The sequence below is a fragment of the Hyperolius riggenbachi genome, chromosome 9 (assembly GCF_040937935.1).
Source record: "Hyperolius riggenbachi isolate aHypRig1 chromosome 9, aHypRig1.pri, whole genome shotgun sequence".
NCBI lineage: Eukaryota > Metazoa > Chordata > Amphibia > Anura > Hyperoliidae > Hyperolius > Hyperolius riggenbachi.
Window position 1 is genome coordinate 129,039,660 of NC_090654.1, and position 16,414 is coordinate 129,056,073.

General features: G+C 45.8%; 1 protein-coding gene across 5 annotated transcripts in view; it reads left to right on the forward strand.

Annotated features, from left to right (window-relative positions):
• Nucleotides 1-10,273: 10,273 nt before the first annotated feature.
• Nucleotides 10,274-16,414, forward strand: part of LOC137532685 (Fc receptor-like protein 5) — a 73,335-nt gene continuing 67,194 nt past the window's right edge. For 3 of the 5 annotated variants that reach the window (XM_068253497.1, XM_068253499.1, XM_068253500.1), the window contains exons 1-4: nucleotides 10,274-10,366; nucleotides 10,875-11,156; nucleotides 14,112-14,396; nucleotides 14,492-14,779. In XM_068253497.1, the coding sequence (XP_068109598.1) occupies nucleotides 14,138-14,396; nucleotides 14,492-14,779 (547 nt within the window). In that variant the 5' untranslated portion in view covers nucleotides 10,274-10,366; nucleotides 10,875-11,156; nucleotides 14,112-14,137. Of the gene's footprint in view, nucleotides 11,157-14,111; nucleotides 14,397-14,491; nucleotides 14,780-16,414 lie in introns of those variants that run through there. The other 2 variants (XM_068253498.1, XM_068253501.1) reach the window with 2 other exon arrangements.

The following is a 16,414-nucleotide window of genomic DNA, read 5'->3' on the forward strand; positions in this document are numbered from 1 at the left end:
TTGAGATGCGTTGGAGGAGAAGGAGTCAGAGAGGTAGGTGCTGCTGTTGTTATCCAGTGGGAGGGACGGCGGTGCAGCTGTTTGCGGCGTGGGCAACACCCGCGCCGTAGCAGGTGAGGAATCGCTGCCAGGCTCCACAAGGTTCACCCAGTGCGCGGTAAGGGAGATGTATCGACCCTGGCCGAACGCACTTGTCCAGGTGTCAGTGGTGAGGTGAACCTTGCAGGCAACGGCATTCTTCAAGCTTCGGGTTATTTTGCTGACCACGTGCTCATGCAACTCAGGCACTGCAGAGCGCGCAAAGTGGTAGCGGCTGGGAACCACGTAACGTGGGATGGCCACTGACATCATGCCCTTGAAGCTGTTTGTCTCCACCACTCGATATGGCAGCATTTCGCAGGCCAGAAGCTTGGCTATGCTGGCTGTTACTGCCACGGCCCGGGGGTCATTTGCTGGCAATTTCCTCTTGCGCTCAAACATCTCCGACACAGACAACTGAACCGTAGCGCTGCACACGGAAGGGCTGTTGGTTGTTGTGTTTGATGAACACTGGGAGACCTCAAGAGCACTACTCCGGAAAGTGACAGTGTCAGCGTCGTCTGATGTTTGTGAATGTTGTGAACCACGCAATGGCTGGGCTACCGCTGCTGCTGAGGCGGGTCTGGTGGTGAGTCTGGTGAACCCAAGGGAGGCAGTGTTGCTGGTACCCTGTCCTGCCGAGTTTGCCCACAGAGTGGGATGTTTGGATAGCATGTGGCGGCTCATGCTGGTGGTGGAGAGGTTGTTAATACTTTTCCCCCTGCTCAGGCGGGTCTTGCACACCTTGCAAATCGCCATGGTAACATCCTCAGTGCAGTCTTCAAAGAAAGCCCAGACTTTGGAGCACCTGCCTTGCTGGCGATTTCTGTTTGCTCCTCTTTTGCCTCTCACTTGAACTTCCACGCTTGTGGTGCCTGAAATTGCGCGCCGCCTACCTTGTGGTACAAGGCGAACTCGTGCAGCAGTGGGTTCTTCAACAGACTCATCTGTGCTGCTGCTACGACGGCGATGTTCTCGTTCACAAACAAAATCTGGGTCTCTGTCCACATTGTCCATACCCTCCTCTTCCATCTCCTCAAACTCGTCATATGTCATTGTGGGGGGCCGCCGCCGTGGAGTAGAGCTCCCCAGAACAACCTCTGCGCAGCTCACTCCAACGTCGTCTTCCAGATCTTGTCGGCCGACCTCCTGCAATTGCAACCCCTCCTGCCCAACTTGCTCTGGGATTTGGGTTTCCGAGTCCTCCTCGGACTCGCCTTGTATTTCAGTGCGCGGTGCATTTCCCACAGTTAATGGTTGTGAATCCGGGCACAACATTTCTGGCTGTTCCTCCATTGACCTTTGAAAGGTGGAAGTTTGTTGGGCTGGGAATAGCTCCTGCGAATACCCCATTGTGTCCTGAGGTAATTCATCGGACTGGTTATCTGGCAGTTGTGTGCGTGGTGTCGCTGCCGGTTGTGTCAGCTCTGTGCCCACTGGCTCCTTGTAACTGGCTGAGGACTCGGACCTCGTGCGTGATGTGCTGGTGCTGCTTAACCCACTGCTGGACGCTTGAGAGGTCATCCAAGTAATTATCTGGTCCTGTTCTTTTGGATCTGTGAGGGTTGTTGTCCTGGACAACATGGGCGGTATTGAGTGGGTTTTCTTGGGTGCTCCCCTGTGGCCTGTACGTGAACCGTCAGGGGAAACACCTCTTCCCTTGCCCCTTCCTCTTTCACCGGATTTCTTCCTCATTTCACTTATCCTTACAGTACACGCTGACTGGCAGCAGTACAGTGGCAGTACAGAAATGCTATACAGTACCACTATTCCCAGCAGCGACACAGAGCACAATGCTATACAGTGGCGGGTGAGCGGTGTACCACTATTCCCAGCAGCGACACAGAGCACAATGCTATACAGTGGCGGTTGAGCGGTGTACTACTGTTCCCAGGCCCAGCAGACACAGAGTGGAAGTAAACACAATGCTTTATAGTCTGGCTGAGCCGTGTACACAGAGTGGCAGTACACACAATGCTATATAGTCTGGCTGAGCGGTGTACACAGAGTGGCAGTACACATAATGCTATATAGTCAGGCTGAGCCGTGTACACAGAGTGGCAGTAAACACAATGCTATATATAGCGTGGCTGAGCGAGGTGCACAGTGGCAGTACACACAATGCTATATAGTCAGGCTAAGCCATGTACACAGAGTGTCAGAAAACACAATGCTATATATAGTGTGGCTGAGCGAGGTGCACAGTGGCAGTACACACAATGCTATATAGTCAGGCTGAGCCGTGTACACAGAGTGTCAGTAAACAATGGTATATAGTCTGGCTGAGCGGTGTACACAGAGTGTCAGTAAACAATGGTATATAGTCTGGCTGAGCGGTGTACACAGAGTGGCAGCAAACACAATGCTATATATAGCGTGGCTGAGCGAGGTGCACAGTGGCAGTACACACAATGCTATATAGTCAGGCTGAGCCGTGTACACAGAGTGGCAGTACACACAATGCTATATAGTCTGGCTGAGCGGTGTACACAGAGTGGCAGTACACACAATGCTATTTAGTCTGGCTGAGCCGTGTACACAGAGTGGCAGTACACACAATGCTATATAGTCTGGCTCAGCGGTGTACACAGAGTGGCAGTAAACACAATGCTATATATAGCGTGGCTGAGCGAGGTGCACAGTGGCAGTACACACAATGCTATATAGTCAGGCTGAGCCGTGTACACAGAGTGGCAGTACACACAATGCTATATAGTCTGGCTGAGCGGTGTACACAGAGTGGCAGTACACACAATGCTATATAGTCTGGCTGAGCCGTGTACACAGAGTGGCAGTACACACAATGCTATATAGTCTGGCTGAGCCGTGTACACAGAGTGGCAGTAAACACAATGCTATATATAGCGTGGCTGAGCGAGGTGCACAGTGGCAGTACACACAATGCTATATAGTCTGGCTGAGCCGTGTACACAGAGTGGCAGTAAACACAATGCTATATATAGCGTGGCTGAGCGAGGTACACAGTGGCAGTACACACAATGCTATATAGTCTGGCTGAGCCGTGTACACAGAGTGGCAGTAAACACAATGCTATATATAGCGTGGCTGAGCGAGGTGCACAGTGGCAGTACACACAATGCTATATAGTCAGGCTGAGCCGTGTACACAGAGTGTCAGAAAACACAATGCTATATATAGCGTGGCTGAGCGAGGTACACAGTGGCAGTAAACAATGCTATATGTAGTGTGGCTGAGCGAGCGGTGTACTACTGTTCCCAGCAGCGACACACAATGACTGGGGGGGACCCTGGCTAGCGTGGCTGGAGAGCGAACTACCCTGCCTGCCTACCCAAAGCTAAACCCACAGACAAATGGCGGAGATATGACGTGGTTCGGGTATTTATTTACCCGAACCACGTGACCGTTCGGCCAATCAGAGCGCGTTCGGGCCCGAACCACGTGACCCATTCGGCCAATCACAGCGCTAGCCGAACGTTCGGGGAACGTTCGGCCATGCGCTCTTAGTTCGGCCATGTGGCCGAACGGTTTGGCCGAGCACCGTCAGGTGTTCGGCCGAACTCAAACATCACGAACATTGGGTGCTCTCCTGTGGCCTGTACGTGAACCGTCAGGGGAAACACCTCTTCCCTTGCCCCTTCCTCTTTCACCGGATTTCTTCCTCATTTCACTTATCCTTACAGTACACGCTGACTGGCAGCAGTACAGTGGCAGTACAGAAATGCTATACAGTACCACTATTCCCAGCAGCGACACAGAGCACAATGCTATACAGTGGCGGTTGAGCGGTGTACTACTGTTCCCAGGCCCAGCAGACACAGAGTGGAAGTAAACACAATGCTATATAGTCTGGCTGAGCCGTGTACACAGAGTGGCAGTACACACAATGCTATATAGTCTGGCTGAGCGGTGTACACAGAGTGGCAGTACACACAATGCTATATAGTCAGGCTGAGCCGTGTACCCAGAGTGGCAGTAAACACAATGCTATATATAGCGTGGCTGAGCGAGGTGCACAGTGGCAGTACACACAATGCTATATAGTCTGGCTAAGCCGTGTACACAGAGTGTCAGAAAACACAATGCTATATATAGCGTGGCTGAGCGAGGTGCACAGTGGCAGTACACACAATGCTATATAGTCAGGCTGAGCCGTGTACACAGAGTGTCAGTAAACAATGGTATATAGTCTGGCTGAGCGGTGTACACAGAGTGTCAGTAAACAATGGTATATAGTCTGGCTGAGCGGTGTACACAGAGTGGCAGCAAACACAATGCTATATATAGCGTGGCTGAGCGAGGTGCACAGTGGCAGTACACACAATGCTATATAGTCTGGCTGAGCCGTGTACACAGAGTGGCAGTACACACAATGCTATATAGTCTGGCTCAGCGGTGTACACAGAGTGGCAGTAAACACAATGCTATATATAGCGTGGCTGAGCGAGGTGCACAGTGGCAGTACACACAATGCTATATAGTCAGGCTGAGCCGTGTACACAGAGTGGCAGTACACACAATGCTATATAGTCTGGCTGAGCGGTGTACACAGAGTGGCAGTACACACAATGCTATATAGTCTGGCTGAGCCGTGTACACAGAGTGGCAGTACACACAATGCTATATAGTCTGGCTGAGCCGTGTACACAGAGTGGCAGTAAACACAATGCTATATATAGCGTGGCTGAGCGAGGTGCACAGTGGCAGTACACACAATGCTATATAGTCTGGCTGAGCCGTGTACACAGAGTGGCAGTAAACACAATGCTATATATAGCGTGGCTGAGCGAGGTACACAGTGGCAGTACACACAATGCTATATAGTCTGGCTGAGCCGTGTACACAGAGTGGCAGTAAACACAATGCTATATATAGCGTGGCTGAGCGAGGTGCACAGTGGCAGTACACACAATGCTATATAGTCAGGCTGAGCCGTGTACACAGAGTGTCAGAAAACACAATGCTATATATAGCGTGGCTGAGCGAGGTACACAGTGGCAGTAAACAATGCTATATATAGTGTGGCTGAGCGAGCGGTGTACTACTGTTCCCAGCAGCGACACACAATGACTGGGGGGGACCCTGGCTAGCGTGGCTGGAGAGCGAACTACCCTGCCTGCCTACCCAAAGCTAAACCCACAGACAAATGACGGAGATATGACGTGGTTCGGGTATTTATTTACCCGAACCACGTGACCGTTCGGCCAATCAGAGCGCGTTCGGGCCCGAACCACGTGACCCGTTCGGCCAATCACAGCGCTAGCCGAACGTTCGGGGAACGAACTCGAACATCACCCGAACAGGGTGATGTTCTGCAGAACCCGAACAGTGGCGAACACTGTTCGCCCAACACTATCCAGCCCTACAAAAAGTGGTTTTCATACGGACCATAAAAAAGTAAGGACATATCTAATTATGAATCTATTGTTCTATGTTTCAGACTGGGTGTCCCTGCAATCTCCTGTCAATCCTCATGAAGGTGATGAAATGATCCTCAGATGTCACTATTACCCCGGATATACTGCTGATGAGACCGTATTTTACAAGAATGATATTGAAATAAGAGCCAAGGAACATCTTGATAGGTTTCAGATTTATAACATACGCCTGGAACATTCTGGCAAATACGGGTGTAGTAGATATGCAAAAGGCTCTGAATATAAGGATCAGGTTTATATATCCATTAAAGGTAAATCCTGCACAATATTATTATTTAAGATCACTGTAAAACCAGTCTAAGGCCTGCTCGATTTATGGGGCTGGAATTAAAGGATAAGCAACAAGAACAGGGATAGGGGGATGTAGAGGAAGGAGGGAGGAGGTGGCATGGCAGGGCAACAGAAGACAGGTAAGTGTACTTTACTTTTTTAAGAGCTCATGTAGTTGATGCACTATTGCTGTGTGCAGACAACGCACAGCAACATTAGCATTACTACCGGCAGCAGTGCAACCTGCAGTACTCAAATAGCATGAGCGTTGCTACGGTAACGCTCATCACTAATGAGCATCACCATGCATTTGAGCATCATCAGGGTTTCCTTAACAACGTTTAGGTACTTGAGGCCCATGGGTCGTGTTTTTAGCGTAACACATGGTACACTGCTGCCGGTAGTAATGTGAATGTTGCCATGCACTGTCTACTCACAGTAATATTACCAAAGTTTAGTGCATTAACTACAGCCCAACAACAGGCAAAGCTTTTATTTATTTGTATTTATTTATTTTGTTTTTTAAATATTTATACAGGAAAATAGTTTCTTTTATCTGCACCAGCTGCTTCTAGTGGTACATACATCCAGAGCAGCAGGTTGGAATCTTTTCAGATATGCTGTCTGTGCCCCACTCACTAGCAGTCTAAATGGCAGGCTAAAACTTAGCCAAACAGCCCTTCACAACTTTGGAGCAGAAGAACAGAGACGCCAGCAGGATAAAAGCGGATACAAACTTTAAAATTTGCTGGGAGGAAGTGGTGGACTTGCCTCCATAAAGCAGACACGAAAGACTGTCTGAATAGCAGCAATCACATTTATTAAATAGTACCCCAAAAAAGTGCAACGCGTTTCGCAGGCCCAGCCTGCTTCATCAGGCAATAAACATGGGGACAAAACAGAATTTCGGCAATAGCAGGTGTAGCACTACACCTGCTATTGCCGAAATTCTGCTTTGTCCCCATGGTTTATTGCCTGATGAGGCGGGCTGGGCCTGCGAAACGCGTTGCGCTTTTTTGGGGTACTATTTAATAAATGTGATTGCTGCTATTCAGACAGTCTTTCATGTCTGCTTTATGGAGGTAAGTCCACCACTTCCTCTCAGCAAATTTTAAGTTTTTATCTGCTTTTATCCTGCTGGCGCCTCTGTTCCCCTACTGCTATACTGTGTCCACCCCTGGTGGAGGGGTGATCTACCACCTTTCGCATCTACAGAGAGCGACTTCTTATCCCTGAGTGAGGACAGGTCTAATCTCCTCACCTGCCTATACAGTGGTTGCCTTTGTGGTAACCCATGTTTGTGAGTATAATTTTCTCACGATAACCTTTACTTAATTTATGCTTAACATACTACACTATATTGGGCTCTCGGTTTCTCTACACTTTACTTCACAACTTTGGAACTGTTTGAAATCACATCATCTGTTTGAAATCACATCATCAGTTTTAGTTGTTTTTATTTAATATATTTTAACTGTAAAAGCCTCCGTTGATGCAAAAAGTTGGTATTTTTTCAGCTTGCTAATCTATCAGATGGGATATTTACAAATTTACAAATTGCACTGTAATGGAGGGCATTTTAACCCTCCTGGCGGTCTATTAAAAACCGCCAGGGGGCAGCGCAGCCTAGGGCTTGCTACATGATAGCCGCTGAGCAGCGGCATCCCCCCTACCCTCTTCGATCGCCTCCGGCGATTGGTGATCAGGAAATCCTGTTCAAAGAACGGGATTTCCTGGAGGGCTTCCCCCGTCGCCATGGTGACGGGGCGGGATGACGTCACCGACGTCATGGACGTTGTGACATCTAAGGGAGTCCCGATCCACCCCTCAGCGCTGCCTGGCGCTAATAGGCCAGGCAGCGCAGGGGTCTAGGGGGGGGGGGGTTTGCAGCGACGCGGATATCGGCGAATCGGAGCGGGGCGGCGGCGATCGGTGTGCTGACGCAGCTAGCAAAGTGCTAGCTGCATCCAGCAAAAAAAAATTGCGCAAATAGGCCCAGCAGGGCCTGAGAAAACCTCCTGCACGGCTTACCGCCAGGAAGGTTAAGGGAAGCACTTTAATGGGGGCACTGAAAGGGGGAGCAGTGTAATGGAGGCAATATACGGGGAAGGACTTAAAGAGAATCTGTACTCTAATATTCTTACAATAAAAAGCATACCATTCTATTCATTATTTTCTCCTGTGCCCCTCTGTGCTGTTTCTGCCACTCTCTGCTGCAATCCTGGCTTGTAATTAACAGTTTTAGGCAGTGTTTACAAACAAACTAACCAGCTTCTAATAGGCTCAGCTAAGCATAGTGTGTGAGTCATTCAAGAGTGTGCAGGGGGCCTGCAGAGGGTGTGTATCGCTTCTACCAATCACAAGCAGCCCTGCACATTCCACACAATCAAGCCTTAGCCCGACAAACAGGACAGAGGAAAGATACATTGATTTATTACAGAGACAGTGCAGTTAGGAAAGACTGCAGTAAGCCAGAGCAGATTAGAACAGGCATAGGAACTTATAGGATAGAAGAACTAAGGCTGAAAATTTTGTTACAGAGTCTCTTTAAACTAAGTGGGGCAGGTTAATGGGCATACTATTAATCAGGGCAATATAAAGCGAAGAATTATAAAGAGATGCTATAAATGCCTTTAAATGGATTTAATCAATGCTCCTGATTTAGGCACATAGGTCATGTTAGTACCCACTATTATGGGGTTAGCCTAATTTGTTAGTTTTAGAGGAGGGTTAATGTCTAGGAGACGTTAGATGAGGTCAGAGGTATGGGTTAAAGGGTTCATTTAGGGTTAGGTTTATAATGAAAATAAAGGTTATTGTCAATGACAATAAATTACAGTATTGCTTGTGCAGCATTTTCCAAGAAAGTTTAAATTTCCCTAGTGGTAAAAGTGATCCTGAAGTGAAAAAAAAATCGCATGATATAATGAATGGTATGTGTAATACGGATAATTAATAGAACATTACTAGCAAAGAAAAGAGCCTCATATTTTTATTTTCAGTTATATAGCTTTTTTATAACATTGCATCATGCTGTCATATTTACAGTTACAAACCACACTCTGTATTTTAAACTATGAAACAGAATAGAGCTAATGACCCTTTGAACTCCCCTGCAGTAAAACCTTATCTAAATCTGTATCTGACTGTTTCGTTGATGTATAAGTGCATCAGAAAATAGGACTGTCTCTGACCCAAGTTGGGTCGGAGAGCTCAGAGAAGCTCTTTTGCATAAATAACAACTGAAGTGTCTTAACTCTTCCTATACTAAACAATATGGGACTCTGGTCTTTGCTACTAATGCTTTATTTCTTCTTAGCTGTACTACACATACAATGCATTATTTCCTAAGTTTATTTTCACTTCAGATTCCCTTTAAAGCCTAGTTCCAAAGTTTTATTTGAATTATGTATTGTACTAGTAAAAAGGCCTGCCTGTAAAAAAAAATGGTCTCTAGGCCACGGCCCGCACGGACAGACGTGTTCCGTGTGTACGGACCCGACTCTTGCGCACGCATGGCCACACGTGCCAGTCCCCCATTGTTGTCTGAAGTCCCCCCACATGCTGCACATGCGCACCAGGCACAAAGGACATAAGGACACAGGAGGACACTGCAACAGGGTTTATTTTATATAGGATTTAGTCAGTGTTTGCCCATTGTAAAATCTTTCCTCTACCTAATTTACATTCTCAAATGTATCATTGGTGGTGACATCTTTAGTTCTGCCAGGTGATCTCTGTAGAATGTTCGTTACTGAGAGTTCGATGCACAGAGTAAAGGCTCATACACACATCAGACTATAGTCTTTGGAAAATGAAAGATCACAGACCAATCTTACCACCCTTCATGTAGTATGAGAGCCATACTCTACACAGTCTTTTCTATGGAGCTGAACTCCACATCAGAAAAAAATCTTTGCAAGATGCTGAACACACAGATGCTGTACAGACACAAAAGATCAGTATCTGCAAAAGATCTGTTCCTGCCAAAAATCCATTCCTGCAAATTGCAATGATAGTCTATGAGATTTGCAGATCATCATACACACATGATTTAACTGACATTCATCTGCAGATCAAGCAATCATCTGCAGATCTGAAAATCCATCCTGGTGGATCTGATCTGCAGATGAATGTCAGTTAAATCATGTGTGTATGATGATCTGCAGATCTCATAGACTATCATTGCAATTTGCAGGAATGGATTTTTGGCAGGAACAGATCTTTTGCAGATACTGATCTTTTGTGTCTGTACAGCATCTGTGTGTGCAGCATCTTGCAAAGATTTTTTTCTGATGTGGAGTTCAGCTCCATAGAAAAGACTGTGTAGAGTATGGCTCTCATACTACATGAAGGGTGGTAAGATTGGTCTGTGATCTTTCATTTTCAAAAGACTATGGTCTGATGTGTGTATGTGGCCTTAGATATTGCTTGCTTGCTTGGCAGTTGGAAAAGCTGTTATTTCCCACAATGCAATGATGTTCATAGACAGCAAACTGTCAGGACCAGACGCATGGACACAGGGACACCTAAGCCCATTAATATAACGAGTTCTAGTCCCTCACAACCCCATTCCCACCCCATGACTGCCGCCGCTGCATGTAAGCGCACATGCGCGTGCACGCCCACCCGCATTCCTGCACGTGCACATGCCCCCCCTTCTCTGTCCTCCTCCTGTCCCAACGGCTACACATGCGTAGTAGCTAAAACACACGGACAGAGGGACAGAAGGATGATGCAGGGACAGAGGGGTTTTATTATGTAGGATACCAAGGGTTTATTATAGCTTGGATCTATATCTGGGAGAATTTCCCTCACTCTCTTAGTGGAAGTGGGTAAATCTCTCCACATAGATAAGGCCTCTGTCAGGTGTTTCTTGCTGACACTTGTTTCATATTATCTGGTCCATCTGGATTTATATCAGAGCCACGGAAGTCACTCCCAACGTCAGATGACGGGCATATGTAAACAAAAGCACATCTATAGAGTGGAAGGTGTGATGGATTTGGACTGGATGGAAAAAAAACAGCATTTCACGGATACTCTTTAAAAGTGAAGGCAGCAAAATCTTTAACAATAAACATTTACTGCATTTTTTTTTGTCTACAGAACTATTCAAAACTCCTGAAATAAAAGTGCTCAGTTCTCCAAAGGCAGAAGGAGATGACCTGACCCTAACATGCGTTGCAACTGTCTCACCCTACAGACCAAGGATACAGCTGCAGTTTGCTTTCTACAGAAGTGGTCAGATTGTTCAGGATTTCAGGATTTCTCATCAATACAGAATTCAGTCAGCACAGCTGGGGGATTCTGGAAACTATTACTGCCAAGTGAAAACTTTACAAAATGCAGTAACAAAGAAAAGCAATACTTTAAATGTTGAAATACACAGTAAGTTTGATATGTGAAAGAAAAAAAATCAGTATTACGAGATCCTTAATAGTGACTACAACTCCATTTTCAAAACAGTTGTGATGCTTTGTAAAATGTATATAGAAGCAGAATGTCATGAGTTTTAGATCATGTAAGACCTATATTTTATTGAAAACTGTACAAAGACAACATAATGAATACTGAAACAAGTGTGGTATGGTGTGGTCTGGTGCTATACATTGGAAGGATGGATCCAAGAACATACATTTTGTCAAAATAACCATAGTTGCTTTAGGCAATACAATTAGTGATTAACTGTAGATAGCTTTAGAAATCTTGCAAGAATACAAAGTGTGTTCTTCAGTAGTGATGAAAGAACCATTCACGTCCGCCCTATACTTTCCCATAATGCAATTTTTTGACCCTTCACCCTGAAGTCAGGTGGGACAGAAAGGCCAACCTGATCTAATCACCAACCAGGCCACTCCCCTTCCCATAAAAGGCATAATCCCAGCAGCCATTTTCACTGTAGTCAGTGTAGGGAGAGGAGCTGCTGCTTGCAGTGCTGCAGATACAGGGACAGTTTTAGATAGGCTGTTTTGTTATATTGTGCTGTGTTGCTGCTTCCTGTGTGCTCTGCAACTCGCAGAGCACCAGCTAGGAACCCCAATAGTCCTTTTGAAGAGTCATCCTGACTAGATAGGCTGTTTTTATATTGTGCTGTGTAGCTGCTTCCTAGGTGTACTGCTACTTGTAGTACACAAGCTAAGGAGTTGGTGGTGCCTAACCCTAACCACTCCCAGTGGTGCCTAACCCTAACCCTCCCGGTGGTGCCTAACCCTAACCGCCCCCCCCCCCCCGTGTTGCCTAAAACTAACCACCGCCCGGGTGGTGCCTAACCCTAACCACTCCCCCTGGTGGTGCCTAACCCTAACCATTACCTCTGAAAAAACACCCTTTTACACATAATAACGATAATATCTTTGATAACGTACAATTTGTAAATATAAGCAAAATAATGTGACAAAAACTATAACGTTGCAAGCTTCAACATACTTCAAAAACTATAATGTTTTAATGTTGTTAACGATATTTATCAAGGCGCCCTTTTTTCTGCTTTTATTTGCCTTATTAACGATAATTGCATTAAAGTCTATGGCGGCACCCTTTTCATCCACCCTCAGCCGGCGCCCTTTTTTCCTGCTACCCATTGTAGATATTAAAACTTTCAGAAATCAACTCAGGACAGAAATCTAAACTAAGTTCTAACCCTTTGTCATACCAAAAATATAAATAAACACTCCCCCTGCTCCTGGAATTGGACTTAGCTTTACAGTCATTTATTACATTTTAAATACACTGTTTTGTGGTCTGTACACTATATAGGTAGAAGTTATGGAACTGTTATAACTATGTTTTTAGAACTTTTGAAGAGTAGCCAGGGTCGGACTGGGACACTGTGGGCCATACTGAGAAATTTTAACCTGGGGCGCACACATCCCATGACTGCGGTCAAAAAGAGGCGTGGCCATGCACCAAAAGGTGGGCGTGGTCATGATGTATCATAGACAGGGCCAAATGTACATAAACTTATCAGCATTGTAATTCAGAGACATTTCTGCCTAGCAAAACTTTGCATAGAGTCCCACTTTTTCCATTATAAAGTAATGTCCTAGTTACTATACATATGACATTGATTAGATTGTGAGCTCCTCTCTCTGAGGACAGACAGTGACATGACTATGTACTCTGTAAAGTGCTGCAGAAGATGTCAGTGCTATATAAATACACAATAATAACAATAATAATAATATGGTAGGACATTAGACTATGACTATGGTAGGATAAGATTGTGAGCTCCTCCGAGGACAGAAAGTGACATGACTATGTACTCTGTAAAGTGCTTCAGAAGATGTCAGTGCTATATAAATACATACCGGTAATAATAATATGGTAGGACATTAGACTATAACTATGGTAGGATTAGATTGTGAGCTCCTCAGGGAACACTCAGTGACATGACTACTCTGTAAAGTAGAAGCACGTCGGTAGAGGAGCCCAAAAGTATATTATGGCAATATTAAAATAGTAATTAAGGAGGTCTCTTACCTCCAAAGACGACTCACATAGGTGGAAAAAGGAGTCTTTAATAAAAAAAAATCGGTTATACTGTAGACAACGCGTTTCACGGGACTTAGCCCACTTCCTCAGGTCAATAAAACAGATAACCTTGATAACAGCCGTGCAGAGTGAGGCGCATCTATTGTATGGCGAGGATGCATCTATCTATGCGCGAGGCAGGGCCCCCCCGGGGAAAATACCGGTACACCGGTAGCCCAGTACGACCCTGAGAGTAGCAGTACAGTGTGCCCAGATATGAAGAATCAACAGGATTCTTGAGTAGTGGTGGGTGAAGTGGTTAAAGAGACTCTGAAGTTTCTTCTTTTTACCTTATTTTGTTCAACAATCCTCTTCAACATTAATGCCCAAGTTGAATTGCCGCATCCCAGCAGCAGATTTATTACTGTGAAATCGACCTGCAAAGTTGCACAACTTTGCAGGTCGCAGATTATGCTGCCCTGGGGAGGCAGAGCTTTGTGCTGTAGCTTTGCCTCTCCACAATCAATCTCCGCGGATCTCCGCCTCTTCCCCTCCCCTCTCAGTAAAAGAAGACTGAGAGGGGCGGGGAGAGGCGTCGATCGGCAGAGATTGACTGCGGAGGAGGCAGAGCTACAGCGTAAAGCCTCGTGAGTCCGGGATCTTTGCAGGGCTATTTCACACTAATAAATCACTCATCTGCCATGGAGATGCGCCAATTCAACTTGGGCATTAATGCTGAAGAGGATTGTTGAACAAAATAAGGTGAAAAAAGAGACTTCAAAGTGTGAAAAAGAAATGCAAAGTAGAGTACTGGCTTGTTCTAGCAAATGCTAAAGTAGTAAATAATCTTCTAACTGTTATTATCTCTGTCAGAGGCCTTCACTCCTCCAGAAATAAAAATGACACCAAACATTGCAATAGAAGGGGACAACATAATCCTTACCTGTGACGCATCACCTGGTCCAGGTATATCAGCCTCAGAAATACAGTTTGCTTTCTATAAAGATGGAGAGCTTATTAAGGCTTTCTGTCCAGCTAAACAACATACAGTACAGTCCGCTCAGCTGGTGCATTCTGGGAATTATTCATGTGAAGTGCGCTGGTCAACCAAAAGTTTGGGAAAGAAAACTCAAGAAATGCTATATATCCAGATACAAGGTGAGTGGAGCTAGTAGAAGTTTTTATAGCAGATGAAACTTACCCTGTTGTTTTCTAATTTCATATATTCATTATTGGATGATTGTTGTACACAGAGCTCTTCTCACGGCCAGTCATTAAGATTACCCCTCAGTGGGTCACAAGTGAAAGTGAAATGAGGCTAACGTGTAAAACGAGCTTGATTACATCAAGAAAAAGCACCCAACTGCAGTATGCTTTCTATAAAGGTGAAGAGATAATTCAGGAATTCAATAAATCTAATCAATACATTGTCCCATCCATTCAGCTGGAGGATTCTGGGAATTATTCCTGTGAAGTAAGGGCTTCAAACAATGGCATAAGGAAGAGGAGTACAGAAGTACCAATTAATGTGGCCATAGAAGGTGAGCATAACTTCTGACCTACAGTTTACTTGATGCAATTAGTCCAGGTCCCGCTAAGCATTTTTGCTTTAGAGTTTAGAGTAAAAACCTCATACAGACTGTTCAAGCAGCCTGTGACCCCCTTTTTTGAGAAATGCCCTACCCTCCTGTTCCTGTGACTAAACAAGATATTTAATCATTTCTTGATGGGGCGTGTGAGCTGAAGTCAGGGGCGCCTGGTCCACCAAGCTGACCAGGTGGTCGCCTGAGGCTCTGTGTGTGTGTGTGTGGGGGGGGGGGGACGGGACTCTGCCACGGGGGAGCCCTGCTCTTTGGCAGCGTGGGAGTTGTGGAGGTGATCAGGGAGCTGCACTGCAGGAGAGGAGTCTTCTGCAGGTGAGTAAATGTTGTTTTTTTTTTACAGGTGCACTGCACATTATTTTCTAGTGAAACATTGCTGCATTACAATTATTTTCTGGTGAAACATGGCTCCATTATGATTATTTTCTGGTGAAATGCTGCCCACATTACGATTATTTTCTGGTGAAGCATTACTGCATTACGATTATTTTAGTTTCAAAGTATTTTATTGAAAATTTCAATAGAAAACTTACAGCTTTTAGAAATTCCCTTAACAAAGGGTGTCATAGAGTTTGTCATCATAACACATAAACAGATAAACAACATACAATATACATGCAGGTCAGTTTATTATTTGTTAATGCAGGACAGTCACCGAGGCGGGCGTAGCCCCTAAAAGGCGAGGGCACAAGACCGTAGTCCCAGAGACTCGGAGGCCGAGAGCCATGGTTGCCAGGTGCGTGTAAAAGATAGCGTCGTATCATTTATTATTGCTAATAATCTTTCAGAGATGAGTATGTCCATGATGATGGCGTCCGCCATGTCCAGTGAGAGGTTAGGTTTTAGCCACTGACGAGCTATATGAAGACGAGCCGCCTTTGCCACATGCTGAGCTAGTCTGTGTTGCGGATATTTTCATCTTTGAGGTTTGTGTCCTAATAATAATTGAAGGGGATCAGGAGGGAGGGGTATCTCGAGGGCTGTGCTTATAGCCGAGGCCACCTGGGCCCAGTATTTCTTAGCTATCGGGCAGAACCACCAAATATGTGCAAGATCACCTACTTGTCCACAGCCTCTAAAACATAACTGAGATTTGTCTATGGATATACTATGCAGTTTCTGGGGGGTTATGTAGGTGCGATGTAAGATTTTATAGTTAGTCTCAATATGAGAGAAATAGTTACTGCCTTTGGTTAGAGTCAGGCAGCACTTAGCCCATTGTTTCATGTCAAGTTCTTGCCCCAAGTCCTCCTCCCAGGCTATCATCGACGGGAGTTTGTTTGGCTCCAGAGGTTGGGATATAATAGAATATAAATATGATGGCGCTGTAGTAGACGACGTGGCACACAGGGCTCTGGCACTTTTTCTTCTTTCCCCCCTTCTCCCTCGTGATCCACCCGATTTTCTTGCCGGGATGGATTCCTCTCCTCCTGGGGACACAGGCAGGCCAGGCGCCGGTCACCGGAGCGCCAGCGGTCACGAGAAGCCGCTCGTTTAAGATCGCCCATCCACGTGGTTGGCCGCGGACCTCCATGCACGCCGCCTCCTGCTCCAGTAAATGACGCCACGTGAGCC